Source organism: Monopterus albus, unplaced genomic scaffold, assembly GCF_001952655.1.
Source record: "Monopterus albus unplaced genomic scaffold, M_albus_1.0 scaffold91.1, whole genome shotgun sequence".
NCBI lineage: Eukaryota > Metazoa > Chordata > Actinopteri > Synbranchiformes > Synbranchidae > Monopterus > Monopterus albus.
The window spans coordinates 832985-845772 of NW_018127971.1; the positions used below are offsets into that span (position 1 = coordinate 832985).

At 41.6% G+C, this 12788-nt stretch overlaps 1 protein-coding gene and 1 non-coding gene across 2 annotated transcripts in view; both read right to left on the reverse strand.

Moving 5' to 3' along the window:
- The window catches only part of samd10b (sterile alpha motif domain containing 10b), a 41569-nt gene extending 31789 nt beyond the window's left edge, over positions 1 to 9780 (reverse strand). Inside the window, exon 1 of the mRNA XM_020608140.1 lies at positions 9517 to 9780. Coding sequence (XP_020463796.1) covers positions 9517 to 9529 — 13 coding nt within the window. The 5' untranslated portion in view covers positions 9530 to 9780. The remainder of the gene's footprint in view (positions 1 to 9516) is intronic.
- Positions 5350 to 5421, reverse strand: trnae-uuc (transfer RNA glutamic acid (anticodon UUC)). The gene has a single exon. It is a non-coding gene; the product is annotated as a tRNA-Glu (tRNA).
- Positions 9781 to 12788: the final 3008 nt, after the last annotated feature.

The following is a 12788-nucleotide window of genomic DNA, read 5'->3' on the forward strand; positions in this document are numbered from 1 at the left end:
TCTTGTCCTGAGAGCCTGTTCCTATGCGGCCAGGATTAGTGCTTCTGTGCTGTCTTTCAGTCCAACTCTGTCCAGCCACTGGTAGGAATTTTCGATAACAGCCACTTCTTTTATTTGACGGTGGTACATACCATGCAGAGGTTTGTCCTTCCATATATATATATATATAAAATCTAAAATATTTATATCTGATCTGTAGATGTTTTGAATGAGATTGAGTCTGATTCTCCTCAATCTCTTTCTGAGAATGAATGATTCAATAGGAGGTCATGAAGGGGCACATTACATATGTACGGGGTTTCACTTAGAGTAAAAGCGATGTCTTCTGTTTAACCTCCGGGACATTTTCTGGGCTGTGACATTAAGAAAATTAGTCAGTTCTTATTTGTCAGAGAAAGCCTGACAATCAGATTTTATGTAAACACAAAAAGAAACTTGCATGTCACATTAAACTAGTCAAATACACATGTAGTCTGAGGGTGTTTCAAGTCTCTGTAATATGTATTTGTATGAGGCATTTCTTCCATGTGGCTTTTATAGATCTCAGCCACAGCTTCCCCTGGGGTCAATGAGTGTAGGAGGGAAAAAGGAGAAATCTCACATCTTCAGTGAGCATGCAAAGGATTGTGGAAATGGACTGATTGAGGAGGGGCTTTTTAAAATCTAGCTCCAGAGAAATACCATAGGGTGATGACTAGAGAGAGCAGAAAGATGAATGCTACAAAAAATACAATAAAGAGGATGAGATGGAGGTGGGAGTAAAGTAGAGTTGAGAGGAAACATGGAAAACTGAATATGACTGCAGGAAAATGTAAAAACAAAAAACACAAAACTAAACAGTAAAGTAGGGAGATCATTAGTTCCAGAGTCACAGAGAGTTGAGCTGCATTTAAACAACTTTTCCTCCGCTGTGGAGCTGACACGCTGACACTTGGCTGCCTATTGTCATGGTAAATTGAGGGCCCATTCGAGCAGTACTGTGACAGCCAGTGGAGGCCATAGACCCTGTTGGGGTTATACAGTATATTCACAGGACACAACTGCAACACACCTCAAGGAACAGAGCAGGAAATAGGAGAGAGTGAAACATGGATGGAAGCGTAGGAATGCAACAGAAAGTGAACTGTATGGAGGAAGAACGATTAAAGAAAGTATGGAATATAGGCAGCAGAGCGAAAGAGAACAGGTAAAAGGCTGATAAGAGTGGAGGACAGAAAGCAAAATTGATTTCTATTTTTGGAAACAGTATGACCTATGGGTGGAATGAGTCTAAAACACATTCAATTTTGACAGCTTACAAACACACACACACAAACAGACACACACTTGGACTTATGCATCTCACATGCAGATCAAACCTGCCTCAGACCATGCTATTAGATTGTAAGTGGCAATGTAATAGCCTTCCGAGTGGATGAACGTGACTTGTGCTCCTGAATGGGCAGGAATGTATGCATTGTGTAGCTGGAGTCATTAGCCATTTAATTTAATGGGCAATCTGCACCATAGGCTCCACTGACCCCTGGCACTTGGTAGGTGGAGCAGGCCAGTCTATTAATAAAGAGCGAAAAGCTCAAAGCCTATCACACAAGGCCACATTTAATTAGACTGCTTGTTTAGCAGCATGTAATGGTAGGGATAGCAAGTGGGGTAAGAGGTTGAGTGTTCTCCTTGAAACTGCAGGCTGAAAGACATCTGGTCAAGGAGGAGCCGGAGGACACAAGGATATTAAGGGAACATGGCCTCATCACATTTAGTGCTATCTCATTTTCTCAGGACAAACAGCAACAATGGACAATATTCATAAATGCTAAATTGAATCATTATAATTCCTTTAACATAATTACAGCCTGAAATCAAACTACACAAATGCTTCATATGAAAGGCCAAAACAGACTGATTAAATTGATTAAGCATCTGTGGGGGAAAAAAAACACAGCAAGGAGGAGAGACAGTGATTGAGTTTATGTGTACTGAATCAGTAACAGCAGTGTGGTACATGAGGGACACAAACCCTGTATGAAATTATACCTAATTAGTGAAATCCTTCAGAAAAGTTACATCTATTTTTCATCCCTACACCCTGTTAGCCCTTCTCCCTGGATCTCGCTCCCAGTGCAGAAGGCTAATTAAAGGAAGAAATTGGATATGGGCTTGTGCACACTCTAATTCAAGGGAGGGGTAAGAGAGAGGGAGGTTGAGAGTCAGATGGGGGACAAGTGCACTGGATCAGAACAGTGAGGCCTTGTCATTTCTGGAAGTACAGTATTAAAAGCATAGCAAGGTTAGCAGTGAGGGCAGACTGGATGAGACAGCTGAAGTGTGACCATTCAATACAGAATCCAAACTCCACCACACTTTGCTCCTGATAATCTACTTTATGCTGAGTTGGACTTCTCTTTCACCACTTCATCAATCTCTGACTGGCCTTTAGGACCAGAGTTTCAGTGTTTATCTACTGAATCATCCTCTGTCCGACCCATTCCGACACAGTGGGTCAGAGGTCAAAGTAGTTGGCGGATGGTCTAAGAGGGCCACTTGACAAATCCATTAGATCAATAACTCATTGAAAATGTTCCATCAGTGGCAAGTCTCTAATGGAGTTTGAATTAAGTCGATTATTGCCAGGTAGCGTGCCCTAACCCTGAGATACAGCAGAGTTCCTTTATGAAGAATTGCTTTTTATTGAAACTTGGGTTTCATTTCCATAGTTTTAACTGATGACAACTAAGGAAGTGATAATGTTGCTATAAACAAGTCAAAAAGAGCACAAAATGTAAAGGGGAACTTCACCAATTTTACACAACAAAATCTGTTTAGAGATTTTTATTTGGGAGCATTACTGAATAAAATATGCAGAAAACCTTTGCGACTCAACTGATGTTACCTGAGTCAGCGTGAGCTGGGTCTGAAGAAGATTTGACAAACATCTGGAGAGTGTGTCGTTAGAAAGAAGTGATCTTAGCAGGCGCTAGTCTCGAGGCTCAAGGCTGCATTAGCTGCTACTAGCACTTTTGATGTTACTCCAATAAAAGTATTTTAATAATTAAATCAAACTCATTTAATTAATTTAACATGATTTTGAAAATCAAATTAAACATTTTACAATTTTATGAACACATTCCTCTCTGTCTCTTCTTTCCCTCTGTCCACTTTGTCTCTATTCCCGCCTCTGCGGGTCCAAAGTCCACAGGTGTAAGCCAGGTGCAGCTGCAGACAGGCAAAGGATCAGAGAGTTGATGATGGATGACAGGAGGGTGTGTGTGAATGTGTTTGTTCAAGAGGTTTCTCCATGCATTATATTGAGTGACACACTCCCTGCTGTGAGGAAGCAGGGGATAATGATAGGCGGGAAAGAGGTTAACAGCTTGTAGAGTCTCTTTGACACACACACTCATAAAACTGTCATATAACTCCACTGTTCCACTGTAACTCTTACCATATTACTTTAGCACAGAGGACAGAAGCACATTTGGCTCCAACACCAAAAGTACCAAATGGTTGTGTCTCCAGCAGGCAACGTAACACATGCCAGGAAAACAACAAAGGGTGCATTTGTCTGTCTAAAGCAAACACTCCACAACAAGATCGCCCTACTGACTGAGGTGCTGGCTCCCCTTCTGCTTCATCTGCATGTTAACACATACAAACATAAACATAGAAGGACAGAAACACATGCTCACACTCACGTACAGATTAGAATCCTGTGAGCGCCCCACTCGAAAGTGGCAATAAGCTCACAAACTGCATGCTCTGATCAGATGAAAGAGCGTGATTGGCTGTGTTTTGTTCTGTGGAAAGGATTAACTATGACCTGAGGAGTTAACAGCTGCCTGGCTTAACCAAAAAAAAAAGGATCAGTCAACAAGATTAGAAAGAAAGCTATACATTTTGTAAACTGTTTCGAAATAAAATGATGGTTATGAGCAACAAATCCATCCAATAATCCTATATTTCGTGGAGGCATCCAAGTTTGTCATTTTTATGTAATCTCAATGCCATTTAAAGGAAAAAAATTCTATTAAATCTTCTTTTACTGGGAGACTTCTCTACACACATTTCTCCACATTAGCCCCCTTTCTACTCACATGTCCATCATGAAGGCAGTAAATGGACACAGTCACCCCTCCTACAGCATACTGTCTATCCACATGCTCAGAGAGACACGGGGGTTGACATAAATAAGCAGGTTAAATTTGGATTTGGAATCCAGCTGTGTACTTGTCTCCATGTGGGCCTGTCAGGCTGATGCTGAGCACAGCTTGTTGCTCTCTTTTTGCTTTGTGTGTGCATATGAGTAACAGCATACAGCTGAACGGAAGCCACCCTGGCATCCCCTGCATCAGCCCAAATCTTTGGATATCCTGCATGCTGAGATTAACTAGGTCAGCCACTTGAAGTGGACACAGATGCAAGCACATACAGTACAAACTGGGGTGCCCTCATGTCTGTTCCGGATGTGACTAGGGGATGTACCATGCTGCTTTCACTCTCTTGCTTCCTTCTCTTAAAAAATAAATAAATAAACTGCTCCTGGAAGTTGTGCAGTGGACAATACAGTGGCCCATCATTTGTATGACTGCTTATCTCATTTATGACAATACAGCCAGGTGTCCTCTCTGATTTACACAAACACGAAATGAATTTCATCCACTTTGAACAGCAAAATGGAGGTGGGGTGGGGGGGGATAACTACAGAGCACGACTTGCCAGCCTGTCCTCATTCCCAGGGCATCAAAAACTGACAATATGTCAAGTACCTTTAGCATCTAATATGCCAAAGGCTGCCTTTGGCCTCCATAAGAGATGCATAAGGTTTTCAATACACTAGCCAGTTGCATCAGTATCTGATGCTCAGAGTAAGAGGTTGTAGAATATGAAGAGAGAATAATCTAACTCATTCAGATAAATATAATTTGGAAAAGCCAATGTGACTTTCAGGATTAAAATAGTACCCATCCAGTCTATGGTCCCCAGTCAGTTGAAAACCCCTGGTCTAAACCTAGCCACATTGTTTTTGTGCCTAAACATAACCATGCCATTTCTGTGTACTGACGTGGGCTAATGCTCTTCTGTAATGAAAATCACAAGTGTCTTACATGGATGCCAAAGCACCCTGCAGTATGAGATAATAATAATAATAATAATCTTTATTTGGCCAAGGACGTTACACAAAAGGAATTTGTTTCCGGTACAGAACCAAGGCAGCCAGATGTGGCACCAACTCAACCAATGGCTCTAACCATCGGGGGGTTCAGTATCTTGCCCAAGGACACTTCAACACTTGGACTGCAGGCACCGAGATTTGAATCTCTACCCACTGAACCAGAGTCACCCCCACTAAAGTAATTCCCATACCGGGAGTCGAACCCAGGCCGCCTGGGTGAAAACCAGGAATCCTAACCGCTAGACCATATGGGATGACACCACATCAGTATTTGACATCCTGGGAATGAGACATGCTGTGCAGCGGGCAACTAGGTGGGAAATGTAATTCTCCCAGCAATTTGCATGAGACCAAATTTATACCATTTAAAATGCAGATCACCCCTTGTAATTGATAGTGTCACATACCTGTAACTGACAGGCCACCTAGTTATGAAAGTGCAACATCCTGATAATTGGTAATCAATGTGAACACCACCAATCACCTTAGCTATTACACTGCACACACCCAACTGTTGTACCCCGTACTTTTTACCATCCTGACTCTGAGAGACGAGACAGTCCAAGTAACTACAAAACAGTGCTGATTTATTCAGAGGATCACAGGTAAAATTAACATTACACGCTCAGGTATCTTGCACCTCCAACATGCACGCAGGCAGATGTAAGATGAAAGACCCTGAACCCACCAGGCCTATACATTATATCCCCTCGGTTGGACTAGCCCCATACTACACAGAAACGTCAACCAAGACGTCTCTGTTGCCAGCTTTGCAGCTGGCCATAACAGTAGTCAAAACATGAAGGAAATCAACGTGTGAATGTGTATGTCTGTTGGTTAAGTGGTGTGTATCTAAAAACATTCTCACACGACCTCTAGTACATGTCGTGATATTAAACATAAGAACATATTATGGCTAAGGCTACAGTTATACACATCATAATAATAATATTAAACACCCTGTCTGCTGACAGTCATCAACTCTTCTCTCTAGTTATCCTTGACCAGATGTACCCTGTAGAAACTCATAAGCATGACTAAGCATTTAACAGTCTAACTAGACATCCTATCTCCACTAAACATTTCTAATACATAAAAAATCTATCCAAAAGAGTTATAAACAAAGTGGGTTCCAGGGTGCCCCACAGTAAAATCTGAAGTAGTCTGATTTTGCTGTTTCTCTATTTTTCAGATGCAGTAAAAGATTTGTGTGTCTACTTTTCAAAATATTAAATTATTTTCCCACCAACAGTGGCACAGCGGAGTGGTTGTTAGCGCTGTCACCTCACAGAAAGAAGGTTCTGGGTTTGAGCCTGGGCTGACCCAGGGCCTTTTTGTGTGGAGTTTACATGTTCTTCCTGTGCCTGTGTGGGTTCTCTCTGGGTACTCCAGCTTCCTCCCACAGTCCAAAGACATGCAGCTTAGGTTGGCTGGTGACTCTAAATTGCCTCTGAATGTGAGTGTGTGGTTGTTTGTCTACATGTCAGCCCTGTGATAGACTGGGTGGACCCCGCCTTTTGCCCAATGTCAGCTGGGACTGGCTCCGGCACGCCCGTGACCCTACTCAGGAATAAGTGGTGTAGATAATGAATGGATGGATTCCCACCAACAGTTAAACACATTCTTTATCAGCTAGCATATGATATTGATAACAAATAACAAGTTCAATAACACTTCTCAAATAAGAGTCCATGCCTTGATGTGCATGGGGAGTGTTGGCTAGAAGTTGTAAATCAGGCTCTGTGTATGACTTCAGAGAGTGCTACAGTCCTTTTGGACAAACACTCATTAAAATTTAAGTGGCACAGGTGGTGTCAACACCCTTGGCACTGAGTAAGTTAATGATGCTTAAATAAAGTATGCATTAATTATACAGAAAGCCCAGTGTGTCACCAGGCATATACAGTATGTATATCTGACTGAGTGCTCTATCAGCAGCTATGCTAATTAAGAGCTAACCTGTTTCAGTAGACAGAGGACAGATGGGGAACACGCTTGGCACTACACTAATGCTCTCGCACACATTATTGCCCTTGAGCAGTGAGAGGCTCTGATTAGGCTTCACTTTAAGATAGTTAGCCTGGAGCAAACACCAACCAGTCAAGCGTAGGTAAGAGAAAGGGGCAGGACTACAACATCAGCAACAGCACTAGAAGTGATTCAGCACTGCTGAAGAGATTTTAATGCACATTAATGACTAATTTCATTTTGGAGGGAAATGGACATCAACATGTTCTAATATAAAATTTAACTAGTGCCAAGACAATTAGTCAGTTTATCAATTGGCAGGTAATTAATCAGCATTTACTGTATTTTGGTAATTAAAATGGTTTCTAGAAATTTAGTGGTGTAGATAATGAATGGATGGATTCCCACCAACAGTTAAACACATTCTTTATCAGCTAGCATATGATATTGATAACAAATAACAAGTTCAATAACACTTCTCAAATAAGAGTCCATGCCTTGATGTGCATGGGGAGTGTTGGCTAGAAGTTGTAAATCAGGCTCTGTGTATGACTTCAGAGAGTGCTACAGTCCTTTTGGACAAACACTCATTAAAATTTAAGTGGCACAGGTGGTGTCAACACCCTTGGCACTGAGTAAGTTAATGATGCTTAAATAAAGTATGCATTAATTATACAGAAAGCCCAGTGTGTCACCAGGCATATACAGTATGTATATCTGACTGAGTGCTCTATCAGCAGCTATGCTAATTAAGAGCTAACCTGTTTCAGTAGACAGAGGACAGATGGGGAACACGCTTGGCACTACACTAATGCTCTCGCACACATTATTGCCCTTGAGCAGTGAGAGGCTCTGATTAGGCTTCACTTTAAGATAGTTAGCCTGGAGCAAACACCAACCAGTCAAGCGTAGGTAAGAGAAAGGGGCAGGACTACAACATCAGCAACAGCACTAGAAGTGATTCAGCACTCCTGAAGAGATTTTAATGCACATTAATGACTAATTTCATTTTGGAGGGAAATGGACATCAACATGTTCTAATATAAAATTTAAATAGTGCCAAGACAATTAGTCAGTTTATCAATTGGCAGGTAATTAATCAGCATTTACTGTATTTTGGTAATTAAAATGGTTTCTAGAAATTTTCTGTTTTCAGCGTCTCACGTGTGATAGTTTGCTTTTTTCTCTGTTTTGTATCAGATTGATTGTTCAAACAAAACAAGCCATATGATGTTATTTTGGCCTTTACGCATTTTTGATGGACATTTTTTATTACTTCCTGACACCAATTTTTAAAAATCTAATAATAAATATAATTATCAGTTGCAACCATAATTCAGACAGAAGATGACACTGGGCGAGAGGCGGGGTCCACCCTGGACAGGTCGCCAGTGACAGTGTCACACTAAGACACAACCACAGTCACTCCTATGGGCAATTTAGAGTCACCAGTCTACCTAAACTGCATGTCTTTGGACTGTAGGGGGGAAGCCAGAGAACCCATGCAGGCACAGGGAGAACTCCACACAGGAAGGCGCCAGATAAGCTGGGGCTCAAACCCAAAACGTTCTTGCTGTGACACCTCTAAACACTGCTCTGCCGTGCTGCCCCCTATAGGCTACAGTGAATCTGTTTTGGGGTTTGATTTGAGTTTGAGTTGGTTAAAAAGGCTTGGCTGAAGATTAGGGGTGAGTCTGGCTGTCGCTTTACTATTATACTCCCTGGTCAAGTCCTGTGATCCACTCCTTTGATTTCATATATAACAGAAGGATTTGGTTCATATACATATATATATATATAAAAGAGTAGCTATATCTGTTTACGTCTACCATTTCCCCCCATTATTAATCAAACAAAAGAATGACACAAAGCGTGCTGCCTAATGCTCCTGAGCTGAGTACTGCCTGTAACCTATCCAGGTGAGTCAGGCACTGGCCCACAACTACAGACTATCAGCAACAAACAGACCTCTAGAGACACCTAACTTCCAGCAAGCCAAAGAATTTGTAGGCTACTACAGCGAATACTGAAATATTCCAAGACCTTGCATGAATGAAACATTTGTCTGTATGTTTTTCACCTTTGTGACTGCGCTGGGTCTCATTCATAAGCTTCAGAGTGGATTATGTCAAGACCTAACCTGACAGAAAAGAAAACCTTTAATCCTGACAGCATTTGAAATCCTGTCAGAAACAAAGAATAAGCACATGCCAATATGACAATATTGTATGAATATATGGTGTGATATGATTTAAAAATCACAAAGTAGTCTACTGTAAAGTCCCTATGAACTCACTGCTGAATGCCACATTAAGTCCCGGTATGAATGCTGTGAACCTTGTTAGGATGCTTTAGTGAAAGGAAGAGTGAAGCGCTCCTACCGTCCACAGCCATAGTCGGTCTCAGCGTGTATCTCTCCGTGGTGTCAACAGGACTCTCCCATCCTTCTGCGATACGGAAAAAATGTTCTCAGTGTGAAGGTAAAGAGCGCGTCTTACCCTCTCTAGCCCACTGTGTGAGCTCTTACTGTTGTCGTGCTGAAAGAAAAGAAACCTAGATCACCCTCTCTCTCTGTGTCGGTCTACAGCCATTTGCTGCTCGGGACGCCGGGACGATATGAAGCTACTCCTTGTGAGTCTCCGCCCCCTCTCCGTACCTGACCGCCGGGAGACAAAAGGTCATTACGCGCCGACACCAGCTGTTACTGGATACAGACGAGACGCTGCTCGCTCTCTGTCTTTCTCTCACACTCACGTCCCACTTATTATTGTTGTAACTAACAATGGCAACAAATAGACTCATATTACAAGGGGTCTTCTTTTTTTTTATGTTTTTAATTGAAATATCGTCTGTTGTTGTAACGTGATCCGCTATTATCATTTTAATGAAGTGACTCCAAACCTGATAAAATGCCACCCAATACTAATGTCTTTTTATAAAGTAACATACACTTTGCTCCACACAATCAAGATGGTTGTGTCTCAATTTTGGCATCAAGTGTACTGGATAATGTGCTATGCCACTGACAAAAGAGACACACAAATAAGTTAGTTTCAAGCAGATATCAGTATATCAGTAATTGTCTGCCTCTCAAATCCCCATCTTCCACTTTTACAATTGAATCAGAGCATTTGTGATGATGCTAAAATGTAAATTATAAGTGCAATTATTGCATTTTTGTCCATCTGTGCAGGCTGCAGTAAGAACATTGCTGATGAAGGAAAACTGCATGAGCCTCCTACTCCAAAATGCTTCTACACCAATTTTTGTGCCTGTTGGAGGCACCTGGAAGTCACATGTCTTCCTGGAGCATGTTCTTTAGTTTAAAATATACAGTTTTGTCATTGTGACTGTCCATACTGTTAATTTTTTTCTCTTCACATGACATCCATTGTGTGTCCCTGGAAGAGGGATCCTCTGTTACTTTCAGAGGTTTCTATTTTCTTTCTCTTTTTTCACTAAAGGGGTTTTGGAGTCGGGTAGTTTTCCGTACACTATTTGAGAGTCTGTGGTCAGAGGGTGTCATATGCTGTACAAATTTAAAAGCCCCTTGAAGCAAATTTGTGATACTGGGCTATATAAAAAAAACTTAACTTTGACTTGACATACATCTGTTTTTACATGTTGAGCAGTACCGTGGAAATAAGCTGTCCTTTTTGTGTGAAATGTGTGGAGTATAAGGTGGTGAGCTTTAATGACATAAAGCATGTGTGGGCTACACATATGCAAATACAAGTCTGCACAAACCAGGAAACAGCTACAATGATGCCTGCAGAAAAGCCTAACAACAGCCGTCCCCTGGCAGACGCCCACGCCAGCCAATATTTGCCCGTCAAACAGCCAAGCTTCACTTCAAAGCAGATAATTTGGGAGCAAGTTGTGAATGTGTCTTTGTGTGTGTAATTTCACAACAAACCCAGCTAATTGATTCTGCCAGTATTGAGATGCAGACTGCTTAGCGCAGGTGCTTTTTTGTAGAATAGAGACAATGTCCCTGAAAGACTGCAAGACAGTCAATCCATCTGTGTTGAAAGATGAGGCCCCTCCCTGAAGCACGAAGCACTGGATCCTCAAAAGGTGAACAACCAGTAACAAAGGACTAGCTGGTCCATCAGGGCTTCACCAGAGCACATGCTGACTAGGATTAAAAACACTATACTCTTTCTCTCTCTCTCTCACACACACACATGCAACCTGAGTAATACATGCTATAGTACTCATTGTGTTTCCTTTTGCTCATGCATGCCCTCATACTCTTAAAGACAAAGCTTAATTTGGAAGTTTGCTACTGTCTGCAAGGACATTTTGTCCCATAAAACACTGAGCAGTCAAAGCTTGCATATCTTTAATTCAGAGGAGGGTCACTGAAGTGAATAATGAATAGACGAGGACCTGCAGAGATCAAGGGGTAAGACTTGTCCCTTGTCCATATGATGTCAGATGGCAGAAACACAGCACCTAAAACATGAGCAAACCTTCTCAAACACAGTTTTTGTGTGTCAGCACAGACAACCTTATGGGAATAGTAGCTCGGAGCGATAGAAAATGTTTTTCCTAATGTTCACTCTTACTTTGTAGTCAGGTGTTTCTTCTGAGAATTGGATTAAAGCATCTTTTCTGAGTAATAAGCAGTTGTGAAAAAGCAGAGTGATGGGGACCTGCAAAGTGTAGATCTCTACACTAGATTACTAACAGATGATGACATTAAATTTTTATTGTCAGTATTAAACCATCACTTATGGGCTGTCTCCTTTGCCTATACCAAAAGCCCTTTGTTCACTTGCTGTGACAGTACAACTCATCTGCACAACAACGCAACACAAAAAACTCTGTTTGTACAGCAAACAGCCAGATTGTGGCTGATACCATGAAGAAAAAGGAATGTCCTGGGCTTGTGCTAGAGCTCTCCTTAAGGACAAAGAGCGAGAGAGAAAGAGAGAGAGAGAGAGAGAGAGCATTTTCTCAAAAGACATAGAGAAGCTATTGATAGTGGAGTGTGGCATCGGTTTTTCCAAAGCTGGTGTCCTGTTGAATGGCTGTCCCCGAATTAGCTGTGAGAAACAATGGTGCCAAATTGAACAGAAAAATGGGAAGAAAAGAACAGTTGAGGAGAGACTGGACTAACCTTGGACGAATCTATACTGAAAAACAAAAAAGCTCAGAGGTTGGATCTCAATAGAGCATAAAAGTTCTCTTGTGCCTCTACTTAATCTGATCTGAAAAAAGTTCTCTTTCAGGTGGAAGTGAAAGTAAACTAATGAATTCCCACAGGAAGCTATTTATTCCACTGAGATGAGTGCAGATGACAGGGAGGAATCCACTTTATAGTGTTAGGTTCTGGCCCTGAGCTGTTTTCCTAATCAGAAACCTAGAGGGTTTTTCTGTAATTGTGTGCACATTCTGTAGCGAACCCTCCTTTAGAAAGCTTTGTCCCCTCTCTGGATTTATTCAGGATGCAGAGCAAAAGATGACAGAACCTATTTGAGAGATATATTTCCTTTGCCACTCCCTGATCATCACCTCTTGTATCCTGCTCTGCAGTCTGTGAGCCTGTGTGTGTGTGTCATATATATGTTTGATTCTCTGTGTGTGTGTGTGTGTGTGTGTGTGTGTGTGTGTGTGTGTGTGTATACATCCATAAAAACAGGCACGG